Source organism: Pipistrellus hanaki (assembly GCF_964339955.1).
Source record: "Pipistrellus hanaki genome assembly, chromosome: 7".
Taxonomy (NCBI): Eukaryota; Metazoa; Chordata; class Mammalia; order Chiroptera; family Vespertilionidae; genus Pipistrellus; species Pipistrellus hanaki.
Window position 1 is genome coordinate 65,207,091 of NC_140509.1, and position 15,220 is coordinate 65,222,310.

The window sequence follows — 15,220 nt, forward strand, 5'->3', positions numbered from 1 at the left end:
TTCTCAAGTGCTGCTGAGAGGTTAAGCTAAGAAATGAAAGCATTTATTATACTTAGCAATAATGGGACATTGGCTTCTTTGACTAGAGCAAATTCTTTAGAGTAGTAAGGGTAAAAATGAGATTGCAATATGTAAAATATCAGCCAGAAAATCCAGACAATTCTTCAAATTAGGCTGTGAAATGGGAGAAAGAGAAAGACAAGTCCCTGAAATTAAATGTAAGTTCCAGAGAAGAAAGTTGAAGATTTTAAGTCAACAGTTAAAATGCTTAAGGAAAATAAACTTGCAGCTCTATATGTACTACATGGAGACCATATCCTGGAGTGTAGTGAAACAATGGGTCTTGAAGTACTATATGAATATACACATAATTTTTTAAATAATCTTTAAAACAAAGGTCAAAGTTAATTTGTTCAAGTCCTGCTTAACAAAAAGTAAAATAAAATAGAAAAGGAACCAATTGATCAGTTAGAATCTGAAATTCCCAAAATATCTGATTTACTAGTATGCAACTGTGGAAGACTTCAACAAGGTTTCTGAGAAGTCCAGGACTGTATCCACTAAACCAGAGGCCAAACAATTTGCATCATTTAAATGGCCCTGGGTTAATTCAATAAAATAGAATGTATAACCACAGACATACGGATATGATCTTTGTTGGTTAGATTACTGATAAAGTCAGTCTCAAACAGGTTTCTAAACTGAGCTAATGTAACCACATACAATTAAGAAACTTTGAAATAAACACTTATTTCAATTAACAGAAAATAATTAAGAATATATTCACTATTAGGAGAGAAAGCAGTGGTTATGGCTTGTGTACTAAGGGAGGTGGTAGGTCGTCACACACCAAAAAGGTTGGCTTGTGCTGAATAGGAAGCATTTGATTTTCTCTGGTACCTTAATCCTATTAATGTGCAGCTACTTAAAACTAGAAATGTGGCTTTTAATTTAAATGTTTAAAATTTAATTTGCAGGGCCACATTTGGCCAGCGGCCATAGTATTGGATGGACTGGCTACTGTATTGGATGGACCAGCTCTAGAGACCTCAGTTCTAAGCAATCCTTGTGTCCGTTTCCCTTTCTCTAAGGGGACTGAGAAAGAGGATTTTTAAGGTGCCTTCTATTTCTGACATCCTCTCGTTCTAATGTTTTAATCTCAACTACTTAAACAATCTTAAATATAATCACCTTTATGCTAAACATGTGAGAGATAACATGGTTTTTACCGAAGTCCCAGAACAGAGGTTAATTCTTATAACCCAGGTATCTTCTTTACTTTTAATATTTTGGTTGTTGACATTCTGAAAGGAATCCCCAGAGGAGCAGGCATCGGAGAGTAAAACCAGGAAGCACAGTATAATGTACACATAGCACCAGAGGTGACAAGAACAACGCTCCGAATTCTCCCATAACTGGCTTATTTGAGTCTCTGGTGTACAGAGCTGCCCGTCCATTCACTGAATGAGTTTCTAATGGGTAAGGCCCTGAATACAGGATGTCAAAAACATAGTCCCTGCCCTTGAAGAGAGGATAATCAGTGATGTTTGCATGGAATCCGATCACGTGGCTTCCAGAGCACAACAGCCTAGCAACTTCTGAGTACCTCATATCTGAGCAACTTCGTGACCAATAAGATCATCCTTCCTAAATGCTGACATTGCAATCCTGAAAACCTCTGTTTTCATCTCCTGCACCTCCCACAGCTGCAAAGTCAGTATTATCTTTGAAGAGTTGAGCGCTTACTTCCTTGGACAACTAGAAATCTGACTCAGAAGTATATACTTTCAAACTGCATACATCTCCACAGCAGAGAAAGCGTACTTCAAGACCTGATTTCCTTTCTTTGGGATTTAATAATAAATTTTCAAATCTTTAGACTCATAATTAATACCTTGTTAACTAAAATTATGTATAAAGCAAGAAAACTAAGTGCCCAAGTACTTGCTCCAACCTTAACAGAGGCAATTCTAGTAACAAACGACTATTTTAAACAGAATTCTTCTTAGATAAAATCATCTCTTGAATTTTTGAACTTAGCAATTCTAAATAAGCTTTCTTGCACAGCTTAGATGATTTTCTAGAGATATTTTCTTTCTTTTTTAAAATGTATTCTATTGATTTTTTTTTTTTTTTTTACAGAGAGGAAGAGAGAGGGATAGAGAGTTAGAAACATCGATGAGAGAGAGAATCATCGATCAGCTGCCTCTTGCACACCCCATACTGGGGATGTGCCCACAACCAAGGTACATGCCCTTGAATGAATCGAACCCAGGACCTTTCAGTCCTCAGGCCGACACTCTATCCACTGAGCCAAACCAGTTTTGGCTAGAGATATTTTCTTAAAATTTGCACATCTGCTTGAAGAGCAATCATAGTTTTTAGCAACAGAAACAGAATATGCCTATTACCTCCTTTGCAGTGTTTTTACCTCAAAGGTTATAATAAAACATTAGTACATCTTACAATAAGCAACACTGTAAATGCTTAATGTCAAAATCCCAATTTCAAGAGTCAGAACCTCAGCCCATATCCCGCCTACATAGACACCAGATTAAAGACATCTAGAAAATGGAGATTCCAACTCAATTCTTCTAAAAGCTCTTGCTCCCCTGCACAAGTACCACATATGCATGAGTAAACCTGACAAAAATGTAAATGAGAGCCATGCCAGGAGTGAAATTTCTCTTCTGAACTTTTTCAAATACAATTCTTCTTAACCTAAAGACGCAAACCTTATCATCAAAGTCTTTGTTATAATTCCAATTAGTTCCTTTAAAAAAGAATCTACATTTAAAATTTCATTTCAGTGCTAGGATAGAAGATCACAGATGAGCACAGTAATTCTCAGCAAGAACTATTTTAGGAGCATATACCTCAAGCAGACTTGCCACCTCTCATGGAATGCTGACACTTCAAAAGTAGAATCTGGTAACATTTTAAAAGATGTTCTCAGCGATTGAAGATGATCAGCCTTTGGAACAAAATATAATGGCCCCCTTTAGCTCCTATCCCTGCACATAGTATGTCCTCAATAAATGCTAAAATGAAGAGCATTTAGCACATCAAGCATGACATATGACAGTGAGACAGTCACAGCTGCCTCACACCAAAGAGCTAAGGCATCTGGGATAGCTGCTGTTTTTTAAAATTGGAAATAAATGGAATTATCACTGATTTGCTCACTTGAATCAACTCGAGAGTCTATTTCTCACTGAACAATTTATAAATACACTTAGCCTGTTAATTCATTCAATCTCACGTAAGATGATTAGAAAGTTGTATTTGTGTTTTCATGCCGTAACAAACGCATGACCGACAGATTAAGTGATTTCCCTGAGCGTGTCAGAGGCACAGGAGAAACCCAGGCCTCCTGCCTGAGGCCAGCACCCTTGCCAGGTTCCTGGCCCTGGTTGCTGTTGGGTTCAGATGCCTTCCAGGGCTTCCTGGCCCTAACGCATTTCAGCAGGTGCAGCTGGCCACCCAGATCCCCCAGGCCGGGCCTGGCCAGAAGCAGCACACTCCAACAACTCCAGGCCTTCTCCTGGCCCGCAGAGTGAGGCGGCATTTCCATCGCATTCCACGTTAGCCTTTGTGAATTCACTGCACTGTGTCAGGAAGGCAAATGCCATCCTTCATGCGCATTCTTCAGGTTAAAAACACAACAACAACTACAACAGCAACAACAACAGCAGCACAAACACACAAAACAAAAAGCCAGCCACTATCGCGCAACCTGTGGGCAGCCGCTTGATTTCGCCACCCCGGGGAAGAGATGGATCGTCCTTCACAAAATGTCTGAGCCGCCCTCCTGAGTGAGGTTTCACCTGCTTGGTCTTGTCCCGGCCTCCTCAGCCCTTCTCACCTGAGCGCGCACCGCGTCCTGGTTTCACCTGGCTCCGCGGGCCCAGAATTGCACAGATGGGTTGTGCTCACGAACCGACTAGATGGTGGGACTGGAGAAGCAGCATGCTCACCTGCCGAGCGTGGGTCTCCCCCAGCTGCTGGGCTGGCCCATGGGTCGGTGGTGGGACCGATCCGAACCGAACCGAACCGGGCCTGGGCCTGTGGAGGAGGCCGCACTGGCTGTCCAGCGCCTGCGCGAGGCCAAGGAGGAGCAGAGGGGGGGGGGGGGGGGGGCGGGGAGAGAGACCAGCCATGGAGCAGTCCAGGTGGGGAAGGTGCACCTGCGGGACAGGAACGCCCTGCCAGAGATGGTGGGCCGATCGATGGAGGCGTCTAAATGGACCAGGTGGCAATCAAGTCTGAGATGAGTGGCCACTACCTTGGCGACTTCTCCATAAGCTGGTGAAGCTTGGCCAGCCAGCAGAGCCAGCCTGCTCCTTCTGCTTCATCCCCTCAAATAGCCAAAAAAAAAAAAAAAAAAAAAAAGCACCAATTTCTCCTTTATAAAAAAATAATGGCCCTGGCCATTGTGGCTCAGTTGATTGGGTGTCGTCCTACGCACCACTGGTTGCTTGTTTGATTCCTGGTCAGGGCATTTCTCTCTCTCCCTCTTCTCCCCCCCCCCCCCTTCTTTCTCTCTAAAAATCAGTAACAATATTTTTTGAAAGTGTCCACAGCTATGAGGTGGTCAGCTTTCTGAAGACTGACATAAGACCCACAATTCCTCCCCTAGTACTAGAGGCGCTCCAAGGCTTTCCGGAGCCTTTAGTAAGGAGCCCCCAGGAGAGCCGCCTCAGGGTTACCCACTGGGCGAGGCTCCAGACCTTGAGCCCTCGCTGCTGATGTGTGTGCTGCCGAGCCACTCTCCCCTCCCCATCTGTAAAACAAATGGTTTTAGAAGATGCTCTCAGTATCTAAGGCCCTTTCTGCCCTAACATTGTAAGAGTGCTTTCTGAAATAAAATACATGATCATAACCAGGCCCATTTTCAGTACCTATTCCATGCCAGGGACTGTACTAAGCACTTTACATTGCTTCACTTATTCCTTAATAATACCAATACCCACAGGTAGATAGTCTTAATAGTTACAGATGAGGAAAGTGATCATTAGAGAGCTCGAGCAGTGACAGTCTCCCTTAACTGACCTTTGTGAACCCAATCCAGCACATGCACTGACTAATTCATTTTGTAAAACTGCAGTGTGATGAATGACCTCAGTTTGTGAATTCTGGTGGCTGGTGGCCTCATTATTGGGCAGGGTCCGTCTGCATTCGGTTTTCCCCGAAGTTTGTGTGCTTACCAAAATTAATTGTGTTTGTTCCCAAACTTGTTTATGACAGTTACACTTGTCACTGCAATGAGGAAATTTAAAAAGAATAGCACATTAAGGCAATAAAATATAATTATAAAAAGAAAACACTATTTCAAAAACTCAGGAGGATATTTTCAAAAGATAAGGCAAATTATACACACATAAAAATATTGTTTGCTGAAACATAGGGGATAAAAGAGTAAACAATTAGGAGACAAAAATCCCAAAATTCTAGAAATATTTTATATGCATATTGTTTCTCCCAAAATTCTAGAGTTTGTGTATACACAGACACACACACACACACACACACACACACACACACACACGAGGTCTGGTGCACGACATTTGTACACTGGTGGGGAAAGGTCCCTCGGCCTGCCCCGCACCCTCTCGCAGTCTGATCTTTAGCACTGTTGCAGAGGCAAGAGAGGTTCCCACCACCACCACTGCGCTTACCAGCCGTGATCCCACTGGCGAGCCCAGCTTCTAGCTAAACAGCACTCCCCCTATGGGAGTGCACTACTCCTGTGTTAAGCATCTGCCCCCTGGTGGTCAGTGTGTGTCATAGCAACTGGTCATTCTGCCATTCGGTCAATTTACATATTAACCTTTTAATATATTATATATATATATATATATATATATATATATATATATATATATATATGTAATTTCTTATGTGTCTTTAAGTTCTGTTTGTTTTAAAGAGAATCCGTGGAAAGTATTGTTAAAGAATGCATTACAAAAGAAAGTTTGCAATAAAGGTACACGGTCCTACAACTGCAGGTATCACACATTAAAACAAACAAAAGAACCAAACTGTCCAATATATGTGAATTCCTGAGTTAAATTTAAATAAAGTGTTTATGGTATATAAATCATCCCGGGGGGAGGGTGTCACAATAGATTCATAAACATTTCACCTAAGTGGAATCATACAGTATATGCTATTTTTTCCCTCGGGCTCCTTTGACTTCGGTGTCATTGTTTTGAGATTCATCCATGTTGTTGCCAGTATCAATAGTTTGTTCTTTTTTATTGCTCAGTATTCTACTGTACAGATATTCCTTTCTTTTTTGTTCATCCATTGTCCTGTTGGTGGACAAGAGGGTTGTTTCCATTTTGGGCTCTAACAAAATAATGCTGCTGCAAACATTCATGAACAAGTCTTCCTGAAACATGCTTTTGTTTCTTCCCCGGTAAATACAGGGAGGTGGAATGGCTGGGTCATCTGATAGATATATGTTTGTGTGAAGCTGCCACCTGATTCCCAGTGGCAATGTATGCGAGTTCGTTACTTCACATCTTTGCTAGCAATCGGTATTGTCTTTTTTAAACGTTAGTCCTTCTAACAGGTGTGTAGTGGTATTGCATTGTGGTTTTAATTTACATTTCCCTAATGACTAAAGATGTTGAGTATCTTATCATGTATTCATTTGTCTTATTCTGGGGTGGTGGTAAAATCTCTTCAAATATTTTGCCCATTTTTCTAAGCAGGTCGTTTGTTCTCTTATGAATTCTCTTTACACTTTTGTCAAATATCAATTGGCCATATATGTAAATGTGGATCTACTTCTGGTCTCTGTCTTGCTGTTGATCAACTTATCCATCTCTGTGCCAACTGTTGGCATCTATTCTTTTAACTAACTTTTTAAATTTACTGACCAACTCATGCCTGGGTTTGTCAGGAAACTTTTACTGCGTTCTAGTGGTTAAGAAACTTGATGAAACAGGAAAAGCAAGAGGACGAGGTAGAAAAGAGAGATGGCCAGGTACAGAAAAGAGAAAGCAAAAGTATCACACAGGAAAAGGATTAGAAAAAGTTAGCACTTTAAAAAAAAAAAAGGCATTTCCCAACTCGGTCATCACTAAAGACCACCACCCCCACCTAATATGACCCTAACCAGTTTTGAAAGGTTATGTCTATAAAATAAATAGCATTTATTAGGTCATAATTCATTTGTCTTCTCATATATTATTCATCAAAGGCATATGCTACTGCCAGTGTTTCTGAGCAGTATGAGATAACCAAGGTTGCTTTAACTCCTGCCAAAAATAAACTGACCTTTTAGATATCCTGTGCAGCCTTGTGGTGGGCAATGTTATGTGATCTCTATTAAGCTTTTTGAAATATTCACTCAGCCCCCACGACTCCCACCACCCGCTCCTGCCCAACTCACTCTCTTTTTAGAACCATGGGAGATAAACCGGAGCCTAGGGGCCTCACCTGACTTTTCTTCCTTCGTCAACCACTTGCTGTGTCATCAGAACTTCAGAAAAATGCATGAATTGCTAATACGATGACAATAAGATGTAAAGCACTGATTGCCAATCCATGGTTTTGAAATAGCTCAGAATATCATCAATCATTAGCCCAAAAGATAGCCCCTAAAAACCATGAAAAAAAAATTTAATTCTCTAAAAGAAACCTGTAACCAGCACTTTTCCCCCCTAAGGTTATGTGGAATTTCAAATAAGCATTAACCAGGTTTAAGAACTTAAAAAAGTCTGGATACCAGACCTTCAGACAAGATAGTAAGAAACTGCAAATGAAACATTCCAAACTATTTGAAAAGTTAGTCAAAAAGGAAAACCCTGTGCAAATTAGATAGATTAATGCTATCAAATATGATGGCTTGACATGTCTGAATCTAAAAATATCTCAAAGTCAGATCCCAAGGTAAAATTTTGGATTCTTAATGTAGACTGTTGAAATGTCACCTTGCACCCACAGTTCTCAAACAATGATCTTAACAAAAGGGAAGAGATGTCAACAAATTAATGTGTGAAAAAGGAGTATAGAGGACACTATTATTGATTTCAAATATTATTTTTCTTTTAGTTGTTTCGTTGTTTGTTCTTCTTAAAAATAAGGGTTGCTTTCAAATGTGCATGTCATCCTTATGCAGGGGCCCCAGCAAGCATTCTCAGAATCACTTCCATTTTAGCACCTGGGCTGCTATACCATTTAAGTCTACTGCCTTGTCAAAACAAGCCCAAAGTCATCTCTCAATTGAAAACAATGTACCCATTCGCTGATCTCATTTTGAGGAAGGACTAGGAGAGGAAATCCAGACTTAATTCCCAGCTAGCCATTAACTACATGAAATTATTTAGGTTTAAGTTCTCTGGGCCTCAGTTTCTCTCTAAAATGAGTTAGTTAATGAAATTTAACAAACATATATTATTCCGAATACAACAAAAACCATAGCTGTTGCTCTAAATTCTGGCATCTCTCAATTATGTGATGATTGTGGCTATGACTTTTCCATTATTAGGTTTATGAGGAATGTAATTAGGTTGTTCTAAATTTAAGATATGATCTACATGTTCAATCAAGTGTATCAGACCCACTTGGCATGGGATCCATCACCAGGAAATGATGCTGGTGATGGCCAATCCCATTTGAAACCTGACAAATGTAGTCAGTGTTGTTAAACTGAACTCCGTGAGCCAAAATGCTTTAACTTTTTTGCTCATTTTTGCTCTCCCTAAGGCATACCAATAGCAGATCAAGCTTAAATGAAGTAATTACAACAATGCTCCAAGCTGTCATTAGAAGAAAAATATGCCTTAAAATACATTATTTCCAGTGTACAGTACCACTGTATAGCACTTTACTATCTTCAAAGATATTTCACACTTATTAGATAAGGTTTACCTCAGGTATGGAGAGCTGAGAGAACATGAAACAAACCAAAGCTCAAGGTAAGCTTTTTTCCTTCCAAAATTAACTCCTTATTACTAAAGAAACAGTGAGGTCTGCATAATTAGCAATCTAATTGCTGCCAAATTTAAGTCAAAACAGTATTAGCAAGATTTTAAGAAATGGAAACTACTAACAACAAATCAGATTTTTCTTCCATTAAACTTAATTCTTAACAATTACTGTTTAACTTTGTTTTTTCTCTCTACTAGAGTAAGAATTATACTTTCCTTGTAACTGCAAAGAAATTTTGTTGACATAAATTATATAGTAGGAATCACAACATCCCAAGTACATGATCCCTTAAACAAAACAAGATGCATGCCTCCGATGTCAGAAGCAGATAAGTGGTAAGACAGGCTTTGAATTCTCTGGCAGACTGGGCTCTTTCCTCACCCACATTTCCACATCTTATCCTAGGTTCTAATGATTGTGTGCATTTCAACCCACTTACTGAGAATATTTTAAATGAAGGGCAACAACATGGATGAACCTAGATATTATTGTGGAAGTGAAATAATTCAGCCAGAGAAAGACAAATAATATATGATTTCATTTATATGTGGAACCTAAAACATACATACACACACACACACCACCACCACCATCACCACCACCACCACCACCACCACCCACAACAACAAATGAAAAAAGAAAATGAAACAGATCCACAGATATAGATATAAGACTAATGGTTGCAAAGGGGATGGGGGTAGAGGGTTGTCTGAAAAGGAAAAAAAATAAAAACCTTCTGAGCATATATTGAGGCTTTAAAATATATTTGCTGAATGTTATTGAATGTTTCAGTAATTGTTTAGGGCTCAAAAAGAAGTGAGGGATCAAGGAGATTTGAAAGATAAGCTACGCTTGATGAACGTGCATAAAGTCAGCACGAAGTTTAATTACAATTCAGTTTCCATTTTCTTATCATGAAAAAGCATATGACCAAATTTTTTCATTACGAAAAATATTACAAGCCTAGGAACCAAGGAAAACATCTGTAGAATAGGATTACCTATCTATGCAATAGAATTCCCTATAACCAGAACAATAATTTTAGTGTATTCACAGGGAATCGACTGTTATTGATTGAATGCTTATTTTGTTGCAAAGGGAGTTTACCACGTTGTGTTGTGACAAACCACTTTCAAACAGCATAAAAAGGTCAGTTTTTATTAGCCACAGTAGTGACTGTGAAATGGTTACCTGAATGGTAAACAAAACCTCAGAAAGTCTTCTCCACTACTTTTTCTGTTAACAATTCCAAGCTCAAAAAATAAAGTGACACAGTGTAAGTTTCTAAAGCTTTATTATTTTTATTACATACATTTCACAAACAGAAACCTTCTACCATCACATACAATTCCATAGCCAAATGTTTCAATTTTACCAACTTTCTTGAACTATTTACACGGTCTTCCCTCCACAAAAGTGCAATCCAAGACATCTTGACAAGAAATCTTTAATGACAAGAATACATTTTAGCTGGTTTTAAAGATGTCCATCCCATATGTTTTCTTTCAATTACCTGGAAGGGTAATAAAGTCAACAGGATATGGAGATGAGCTGAGTTAGGCAGCATGGGGTTATAGGAACCAAATCTCCAACTAAACTTACTCAACAGCTGCTACCATGAGACTAATGAAAAAAGCAAGCTAGAGTTACTGACCTGGCACAGGAGAACAGAGGGCAAGAAGTGGTCTTATAGGAAAAAATGAAAGATTTCAGCAGGTTAGTTTTGGTGGTCTAGTCAGTTATGTATCAGTTCATCTATTAGTTTTAGGGTTTAAACAACTAATAATATTCTTTTCTGATTAATTAACTTCCCCAAAGCAGATATGAAAATACTTTTTACTCTGAAAATGAACTTTTTTTTTAAAATAAAAACTATAAAATAAAGACTTGGGAAAGCTCTTTTTTTAATTAGAATGGAATAACTGACCCCAATCTCCAGGTTCACGCCAATGTCTCTTTTTAGGTAAAAACCCAGTATTTTAAGTGCTTCAGATGCAACCAGAAGAAAATGGAGAACTGAGCTGGTCTGAAGAGAAAATGATGAGATCATCAGAAATAGTTTTCTCACTAAACTAAAGTAGATAATTGTGTTTGTTCAAGGTGTATAACTCTTAAATATAAGTGATAAAAAAGTTAGAGCAGATGACAAATGGATTTGAAATTATACGTCACTATGAGTGATTCATATTATAGAGCACTATTCATCAGAAAAACAGAAGATGGATCTCTTAGGTGACTAATACCTTTTAATATCCAAACCACAACAAAAATAATCATCTTTTTGACATATTCCAATTTCCATCAAGGTACTCAGAGCAAAGTAGTTTGAGAAAGCATGGGGGAAATATTATGGTCAGCAGGTTTCCAAAATAAGTTTTAGTCTCTATATTATTGTATAATTAATTATATTTTATTCTCAAATCAACAAAATTTTCCATTTTAGACAGGAATGCAATGCCTTGAAGGCCAAAGATATCCTCAAATAGGATACCCATCTCTGCCTCTCCTTTTGTGTAACTGCAGCATCCATAGGGTCCTAACTTTTTCATCAAAATAAAGGTCAAAAGCAAGTTTTACGTAATTATGTCATACTTATTTTTTAGGGAATAGAAGACAATATAAGGAGAAAATAACGAAAGCAGTAGACACTATGCTCAGAGCAGTTTTAGACTGAAGAACTTGCTTAATGGAATCTATACATAGACATTAAGTTTGAGAACAATACTAGCAGATTTCTCTAAAAAAAAATTTAGAACAGCATTACAAATACTTTACTAATTTTAAATTCAGAGATAAAAGCCAAATAAATGGTGCTCGAAAGACAAGAGAAACTTTTGTACTTGGGTACATGAGAGAACGACAGGGTAATAGTTAACCTATAATTGCAGGTCTGTGTGTTACAGACAAATTTGCAAAGGTTATGTCCTATAGACCTGTTTCAGTTGCATCAAATGCTCTCAGACCAGCGATGATTTTCTGCTTCTTATTGGCACTGGGCAGTTCCCCAGCTATGAAACACTTTTCAGATCATCAAACACCAAACCAGATGCGGGAAACTGAATTACAATCATCCAACCTGAAAGATGTGGGTTCTTTTTAAGACTGCGTTGTTTCAAACAAAACATCAGCTGTTGCATGTAGAACTGAAGCTCACTTGCAATAATGCCTGAACACTTCTGGGAGGTAAAACAACTGTTTATCTGAGGGGACAAAAATGGTATAAACCAAGTGAGAAATGTAAATGCTCACGTAACTCCAAGTTTGGTTACCTGTAAAATAATTTTATTTTAAGCTTTCAATTTGCCTATCATTTTTGTGCAATGATATTCCAATCCTATAAGGGCATAGGATGTATGTCTAATTAAATCAGCAATATCTAATGAACAGGTAGCAGCATGTTGAAAGCCTAATGCTCTGACAAAATAAAGACATACTAACAGAGTATCACCTATTTTTCACCAATGGTTAAGGTATCATAGAGAGCTTCCGAATGATCTATTTTCAAACATATTATTATCCCTTAAATTCAATGATTTTTCCAAAATTAAATACACTTGAAACAGAGATGTTAAATTTATTCTTTTCCTCATACCCTCACAAATAATGCTTTCCTTTCCTTCCTAGGGCCAAATTTTTTTATTTTGCAAACACAGCATTAAATGGGTAAAATGTCACTGTCAGCAATTTGGGAGGAGAGAAATGTGGCCGTGAGCAGCTCCAGAATCACCAGTGAGGTCTGTGGCTGTGAGATTTCCCTGTGAGAAAGGTCTAGCATGAAATGGCACTTAGACAGTGCAACCTTCATATACCAGTGCTGCCCAAATCATGTTATTATCCCTGCATTCTCCTTGGAAGCTAATGTGACCAAATTCAAATTACAATTTTCTACCTTTTTGCCCTCTTAAATCCGTGTGCATCAAATTACTTTAGTACATTCTCACTGCTATAAGTCAGCTTACCTAAAAATATGTGCAATACCAATAGCTCTCATATGTCCCATAATTTGGATATTATTTTCAGTATGCAAACTGACTACGAAACTAGAAGAGTGATGGAAATAGCCCTCACGTTAACTTTCAAATAGTTTGTCAATGAGTGTAAACTGCACGCCAAAGTGCGCTGCAGCAGCTAAACAAGAGGGCTGACACACCATCAGCTCCAGGCACAGACTTACATTCACCTGTCACATGTTTTCCCGCGGCCCAGAGAAGATCCAAAGCGGGTCTTAAACGGTTGACTTTGAGTAAGAGGGGGCTCCCAAGTCCTACCAAACTCTAATTCCTTTCTTAAACTCAGCCCATCCTCCCCACCACCTTAAAAGCTGCAAGGGAGACTCTTTGTGATAGGGAACCAACACCCCAGCTCACAGGACTGCGCACGGGGCTCTGGCCAGGACCACAGACGAACACTCAGGAGTCAGGGGAGGGCAGGGGCAGCCCATTTTAGTGACCCCCTACACAAAGGAACTTTCCTTTAGGTTAGAAAAGAAATGAACATCACAGAATGTTTCCCTAGAAAAGATATGTAATAAAGTAAGAGTGTCGATAAAAGAGCTATTACCAAAGCAAAGCTTTCATCAATAAGCTTCCAGAACTTTAAAGGAGGAAAATGGCTTCACAAAATGGTAGTCCAGGTTGCCACAGTGTGGACACTGTTGGACGTTGCTGTACTCGGAGAAGTACTGCATCCCGATCCGCACGTCGATCACGGGCTTCCCGCAGTGCTTGCAGTTCAGCCGGGCCTGGGGGGAAGCACAGGCACGTGAGCCGCCACAGCCTTCGGCCTCCCACACCGGCCCGAGTCACCTGACCCCAAAGGCAAGACTGTTACAGCCGCGAAACTGACCCGGAGTTTAGGGCAGTATCCTTTCTGTTACCAAAACCAGGGTAGGCAGAGCATGAGATAAGCATAAGACCTACGTGTATTCAGGTATTCGTTAGTCTGAACGATTAACTCTGCTTTCTCTCCCCATATGTCCACCGCTCCAAGAAAATGTAAACTTGCACTGCCTTAGCCGAAACTGGTTTGGCTCAGTGGATAGAGCATCGGCCTGCGGACTGAAAGGTCCCCAGGTTCGATTCCGGTCAAGGGAATGTACCTTGGTTGCGGGCACATCCCTAGTAGGGGGTGTGCAAGAGGCAGCTGGTCGATGTTTCTCTCTCATTGATGTTTCTAACTCTCTATCCCTCTCTCTTTCTCTCTGTAAAAAAGCAATAAAATATATATATTAAAAAAAAAAAACAACTTGTACTGCCCTAAATTTCTCCACTAACGTCTCCAACCACAGGACTTGCCTTCGTCCCCCGCGATTTCAAAGGGTGGCTCTGCCTGTCTTCCCCCACCCGAAACTGCATAAACTTCTTTGAAGATTCTAAGTTTATTTTTAAAATTCATATACACGTTTCATTCTACTCCTGGCTATATTTGCATTTTCTCTGTATAAAAATAAAATTTCCCTAAAACACTAAAGTAGAAGGAATAATCCAGGAAGCAGTGCTATATTTATCTGAGGCTTCCAGAACCCACCAGGCACAGTGCATCTTCATTCACACCCAGGCCTCTCTCACAGCAAATACCAGGCCTTAAGTGAATAACCAGAATTGATAAATACAAACAGGCTCTCAATTTAGATTCATTCCAAAAATGTAATAGAAAAGTATTACCTCATTTTGTCCCTGAAACACTCCTGGTGAGGTGGGTAGAATTCTGTGAATTTTTAGATGAAACTGAGGTATGCAGGGGTAAAGTGACACGCCCAAGACCATACCCTTAGGAGGCAGAAAGGCTGAGATTTGAACCCAAGCAGCTTCAATCATAGCCCACGCTCTGAGCCACTATGTGGACTACCCTTCTCTCCCCTGAGATAACCTCCCTTTTAACTGATTAATCTCGTTGAGCAACAGTAAGTACGTGAGGTCTATGGCACAACTTTCTTTAACTTGCTATTCTTTTCTAATAACTAATCGTTGCTTATGTTTGGCTCAAAGTCTGACTGGAAGACTTCCCTTGATTCCTTAGTCATGTCTAACACTTACACCCTCACAGTGACTACCGTTACTTGGTTTTTTAAAGCCAAACAGCAATCAAATGTGTTTTCCATTTCAGTACGCAGGGGGGGGCGGAAAATAAAAGTCTGGGCTTACATTGTTTTAAGGAAGAAAGATATAGTAAGTCCAACAGGTTGGGTGTGCAGAAGGCCATCCTGCTTTTCTCCAAGGTGAGGAAACAGTCCCATTGCCTGTCAGAAAGAGCGCCAGCCAGCCTGGGAGCTGTGGGT

The 15,220-nt window shown here is 39.6% G+C and overlaps 1 protein-coding gene across 3 annotated transcripts in view; it reads right to left on the reverse strand.

The window, feature by feature from the left end:
* Nucleotides 1–10,220: 10,220 nt before the first annotated feature.
* Nucleotides 10,221–15,220, reverse strand: part of HECA (hdc homolog, cell cycle regulator) — a 44,373-nt gene continuing 39,373 nt past the window's right edge. For 2 of the 3 annotated variants that reach the window (XM_084890683.1, XM_084890681.1), the window contains exon 4: nt 10,221–13,684. In XM_084890683.1, the coding sequence (XP_084746809.1) occupies nt 13,520–13,684 (165 nt within the window). In that variant the 3' untranslated portion in view covers nt 10,221–13,519. The remainder of the gene's footprint in view (nt 13,685–15,220) is intronic. The other variant, XM_084890682.1, reaches the window with a different exon arrangement.